Source organism: Limulus polyphemus, unplaced genomic scaffold (assembly GCF_000517525.1).
Source record: "Limulus polyphemus unplaced genomic scaffold, Limulus_polyphemus-2.1.2 Scaffold2483, whole genome shotgun sequence".
NCBI classification, from domain to species: domain Eukaryota; kingdom Metazoa; phylum Arthropoda; class Merostomata; order Xiphosura; family Limulidae; genus Limulus; species Limulus polyphemus.
The window spans coordinates 99,670-105,473 of NW_013668093.1; the positions used below are offsets into that span (position 1 = coordinate 99,670).

A 5,804-nucleotide genomic window follows, 5' to 3' on the forward strand; every position below is an offset into this window, starting at 1 on the left:
ACATTACTACTGTATTAATGAGTAACAGTGTCTTTAGAAAGTGTTTGGGAAGCATTTAGTACCGTATATAATCTCATACATAGACGTTTTAAAACTGCATCCAATATTCGCGGTTTTTCGCTATTCGCGCGGGGGGGGGGTAAAGAACGTAACCCCCGCGAATAGCGAGGGAATACTGTACATGCACTGACACAGTTCTACTGCTTTAGTACTTACTGTATGTACATGTCAAGCAACTGACACAGTTGTACTAGTTTAGTACTTACTGTAAGTACATGTACTGACAGTTCTTCTGCTTTAGTACTTACTGTATGTACATGTCAAGCAACTGATACAGTTCTACTACCTTACTCTTTACTTTACGTGACCAATACATTTGTACTACTTTGGTGCTTACTGTACGTATATGCCAGGTTTCTGACTCCATTCACCATCCCGTGAGTGGAGTTCTGTAGATTTGTTTTCTTTTTAGAAGTAATTTCATCTGTGCAGGTTTATAACAAAGTTATGGAACTGTGTTACATTTGGTGTACATACACACCATGACTTGATTTTGTAACATAGTCATCATTTACATGTTTTCATGTCTCTTTAATAAGCAATAAATATAATTAATATAATTTAGACACTTGTAAAGTATATGCCAATAACTTGCTGATTGAAAAATGATTCCGATACGGTACTTACCCTGCCTGAAGCCTTCTGCTTCCCCCATGTTTGAATTACTATATTCCAACATGTCTCTCATGTAAATCATCATGTGTCATCTCTTAATCAATAGTAGCATAATATGCTCATGTGATGCATGTGACTCCCTCTACTCTCCTGTTCCAAACCTTCACTTCTTATTTAGCAGTGTTTGAGTTAAGATGTACTCTTTTGTGTGCCTAGTGCTTCCAGTGTGACAAACACATTTTTTTTTCACACTTTATTTTATACCAGTTCATTCTTGTCGCTCTATTTCTGTAATCAACTTTTGTGAATCTGAAGTTCATGTTCCCACTTCGTGAATCACATCAATGGCCATTGTTTTTTCTCAGACTTCAGGTGGGGGCAACTCAACAGTGGATTTCTCTGCTTTTATACTTCGGGAGATTGAGCACTACATGGATCATCCTTTGTCCTCTGACATCTCCCAGGCTCCTTCTCTGTCAGCTGATCTTTTTCAGATTGACAAGGACTTTGATCATCTTTTCCCACCTGAGTTTGTTGTTCCTTCCCATTTATAGCCTGACGAATCACCTAGGGCTAATGTCTCAGGTTTGTGATGTATTGTCTTTTTTCCCTATCTCTTATTCCCCTCATCCTTCCTTGTTACATGCACATGCTTCCCGACCATTTTTAGTTTTTCCTCCCTCCCCTGATATGTGGATACATGCAGATCAATTTGTCTCACAATTAAGTGAGAGGATTGGTATGCTGTGCCCCCCAAGGACTTCTGATCAGTGCATCATTTTTTACTATCGTACAGACTATCCATTTTTAGATCAGCAGTTGTTAGGTTCATTATTACCTAATTGGGGTGCCTCTCAAATATAATGTTAGTCTTACCCATGCCCAATACTCTTGCCTATGTCTTACCCTAACCAACCTCTTACAGTATTTTTTTTCCATACATCTTCTATCATCTTGCATTTGGATCCATTTTTCCCAATACCTTATGGTTTTTATTTCCACTGTTCTTACTATGCTTGTGCATTCCTTTCAGATATGTCAACCTCCCAGACGTCCAGCCCTTCTAGATTGGGACATTAATGTGGTCCTCCATGCTCTTACTTTACCTCCATTTGAACCACTTTCCTTGGGTTCCTTGTGTCCGCTGTCACTTAAAACATATTTCATCCTTCTCTTAGCCTGTGGACGTCCATGGTCAGATTTGTATTGACGTTTCATGTACCCTTTAACACCCAACCTCTCTTCTCCTTTATCCTGATCATTCCTTCCTTCCTAAGACCTCGGCAGCTCGGGAGGATTGTTCATACTTTTCTCATATTTTCTCTCCTTCTATATCCCATCTTTACCCTAGACTGGATCTGGATAGGCTTCTGGGCCTGATCAGGGCCCTTCATTGTTATGTGACATGTACTACTCCCTTTTGGGGTGTGCGTAAATGACTTTTTATACCATGGCAATCCTCCTTTTGTGATCTTTTACCTTCTACCCTTACTAATTGTGTTTGCCTTTTGGTTCGTTTGGCCTACTCACGCTTTATTTTCCATGGATTTGCATGATTAGATGGGGTTTGATGGTGAATAACCTCACGATATTTTGCTTCATAAAAATGCTCATCCTGGACCATACCACCTATGGACTGCATGGATAAAGCAGAAGGGTATTGCTGCTCATCCCTGCCATGCCTTGAGTGAACAACTCGGTATGGACTACTCTTCAAAATAAGGTGTTGACATTCCTCCACACTCTCCACAACTCCTTTCCTCGAGTGGAGTATGGGAGTCCTTACCACTTTCCAGTTACAAGCCACTGGGGTGGTTGACCATGGAGATACCTTCTTGAATGAGTTCCACAAAGAAAGGGCTAGAGCCATTCAATTGAGAGTAGGTTGGTGGTGTTCTGCTAGTTTAGATAAGACATGGCTTCCAAAAGAGTTGAGCCGTTACCTTGCTGGTTGATGTAGCCTTCTGATACCATCTCTACAACCACGGGAGTTGAGCTGTAACCTTACTGGATGGCATGGCCTTCTGATATCATTTACATAAACACTGGAGTTGAGCTGTTGAAATTGCAGTTCACCCCTTTGATTGGGAGACCTCATCCTACTTTAACGTGGATGTCGGTACACCACTAAGAGGTTTTGGATTAGAGTGAACCAATCACCATAAGTCCTCACATGAGTTGATTCCATGTGATTGACATCCTTTCAATACTGGATGTCGAATCCCAGATGGATAGATCAGTGATGATCCTTCTGTTATACCCAGAAATCAGTGCAGGTTATAAGCCCTGCTTCTTGGGTTTAATGTGAAGATGGTATGATTCTCATCCTACCCTCACATGGATGTCAGTGTCCTGTGAGGAGGTTTAGGATGTAGTTGCCTTACTGAGTATGGTCCGCCATGCCCTAGCCACTCTACACCTCTCATTTTCTGCCCTTATGTTATACACATTCCAGATGTGGGCAAAGAGTATATCTGGCTCAGAAGTGCTACGGTTCCCTTCTTCTGATCTATCTCTCTCATTGTCAGGGGGGTATCCTTTGGACACTTTCAAGGGTACTTTCATTCACTTGCACCGGTAACTCCACCTTCTCAATGTGGGATTCTAGTAACGTATCGGAAGTTATAATTTTTCTACACTGGAACTGTATTTCCGATAGGTACTTCCCTCCTCTCACACTTTCCATTCTTCCTCCTCCCCACTTCTCCAGTGCTCACACCTTCTGCCAAACTTCGAAGTGAAGGTTCGTTAGAGGAGTGTAGAGGGAGTCACATGCATCACGTGAGCATATCATGCTACTATTGGTTAAGAGATGTCACATGATGATTTACATGAGAGACTTATTGGAATATAGTAATTCAAACATGGGGAGCGGAAGGCTTTAGGCAGGGTGTAAAGAGAAAGTTTGCATATAGAGGGCAGCAATGAATGAGAATAGTTAATCTTGTGAATGGAGGTAAGTACCTATCGGAAATACACTTTCAGTGTAGGAAAATTGGAACTTTTCTCCACCGGTTACAATTTATAAGGACATGAAGTTTGGAGGGTTGAGAAAAGAAGATTTCTTATCTATTATGCTGACATCTTTTTAAAATAACTATTAAAAATAAATATGGACTGTTTGCTATTTTTCAGTATTGGTGATTTCCATGATGCTCTTTGTCGAAATACAACCCACCCACAAGTTCTCTACTGTGCTGAAGCAGTCATTCCTCTGTTGAGGTAAAAATGTTGATGAATTTCATAGTTAACTCCTCATGAGCTTCTAATACCTCTTAATTTGTCAAATGTTTCCTATACCACAGTAAATTTTCTAAAGATGTTGATTAAAAACAAGCAACAAATATTATATTTTCCAAACTTTAGGTTATAGTAAATAGTGAACACAATGCCAGGTAGTAGGTGAACCCTTGTAAAGTAATCCAAAATGAAGTTTAACTCTACCATTGTGGAACAAAAACAAGTACATATAGATACAAGTTTGATGCTTTTCATGTGTCCTTTTCAGCCCAACTTTTTGTTTGTCAAAAAAACAACAAAAATTGACATAAGAGGACATTGTATTTATATGTACTTGTTTTTGTTCCTGCTGAAGGAAGTATGAATCTCTGTATTGAAAGCAGTTAACTGTGGTTAGTTGTATCTTTTTTTATGGTGATTTTCTTTATGGGTTGTTAAAAAATAATTTCTGCAGTAACTTGTATTCCATATGACAAGGGGTTTAAGGAAATAATGAAATTACTGTCAAAACTATGTAAGTGTTGTAGAAAGTGTGAATTGTTTTAATTGGGTGCTTATTTTGAAAACGTAGGGTTTCAACATTCAGTTGAAGTATTTACTAAGATTGTAGTTTAAAGAGCTTTAAGAAGACATAATTGAGATTAAGGTTATTGGATTTTTATGGACTTTTGTTAGACCATAGAATTTTAGTGTTCATGGTTGATTTGTATGGAAAAAATGTTTAAAAATAACATACATTTTTAATAGTAATTTGATTAGTTGTTGGATTAAGGTATTGTTTAATCTTAACATAATGACTAGATTCATTTCCAACCCTTGAATGAAAGTTAAACACATGTTCAGGAAATTATGTAATAAACCCAACCCACCAGGAAACATTTATAAAATAAAATATAGCAATTCCCTGCCTGTTACATAGGTGAACCAGAATGTATCTTGAACACTGGGTTAAAGGGAACACTAAAATACACAAATTTTCTGAATAGTACTGTTACGACAGTGGAAGTCAAGCGATGCTGGAAGCATGCGTGCTAGAGTTTCTAGAAGTATCGTCACTGTTCCTGGCAACTCTAGTCTTTTCCAGGCGCCTTCTATTTTAGTAAATAAGCCAAGCAAATAATTGCAGATAGAGGTATACAGACAAATAATCGAGTCAAGCAAGCAGTAGTGACCGTAAGTAAAATACATGAATCGTTGTGAATTATAGTGTGTGTCTAAGTTAAAGTGACCGTGAAAATTCTGTGCATTGCAAAGTTGTATTGAGAAACAATAAACTAGTTTAATTAAGAAAGGACTTGTATCGCTGAAGTTTCTCTTAAAGAATTTTTACAGGAAACTAACAAACGACCAGAGATGTAACAAATTGGTGTTAGGAGTGGGATGGAAAAAAAAATGGAAACAAGAAGTGGCAAATCAAACTACGAGTTAGCAGATTTGATGGAAGCAATACAAGAAGTGAAAAAGAAACAAGGAGAACAAGAAGAGAGATTACAGCAGCTATTGGAGGAAAAAGAAAAGAAACAAGAAGAGAGATTACAGCAGTTGTTGGAGGAAAAGAAAGGAAACAAGAAGAGAGATTAGAGCAGTTGTTAGAGGAAAAAGAAAGAAACAAGAAGAGAGATTACAGCAGTTGTTGGAGGAAAAAGAGAAGAAACAGGAAGAGAGACTACAGCAGTAGTTGGAGGAGAAAGAAAATGAACAAGAAGAGAGACTACAGCACTGGTTGGAGGAGAAAGAAAATAAACAAGAAGAAAGTCTCCAACAATTGAGAGAAAGCCAGCATACACAAATGGATAAGATTAGTAAATTTCAAAGTGAATTAAATACATTAAAGGACGATATATTGTCTTTTATACAAGGAGGATATATTAGCCATGGGCCTAGTCAGC

General features: G+C 38.2%; 1 protein-coding gene and 1 long non-coding RNA gene across 6 annotated transcripts in view; one reads left to right on the forward strand and one right to left on the reverse strand.

Moving 5' to 3' along the window:
* The window catches only part of LOC106467083 (AP-5 complex subunit zeta-1-like), an 89,469-nt gene that overhangs the window by 54,104 nt on the left and 29,561 nt on the right, over positions 1-5,804 (forward strand). For all 5 annotated transcript variants that reach the window (XR_002612349.1, XR_002612350.1, XM_022395204.1 and 2 more), the window contains exon 12: positions 3,811-3,897. Coding sequence is in view for 3 of the 5 variants with exons in the window: in XM_022395204.1 (XP_022250912.1) it covers positions 3,811-3,897 (87 nt within the window). In the remaining 2 variants the exon portion in view is untranslated. The remainder of the gene's footprint in view (positions 1-3,810; positions 3,898-5,804) is intronic.
* Positions 1-5,804, reverse strand: part of LOC111087694 — an 18,624-nt gene that overhangs the window by 1,886 nt on the left and 10,934 nt on the right. The window lies entirely within an intron of this gene.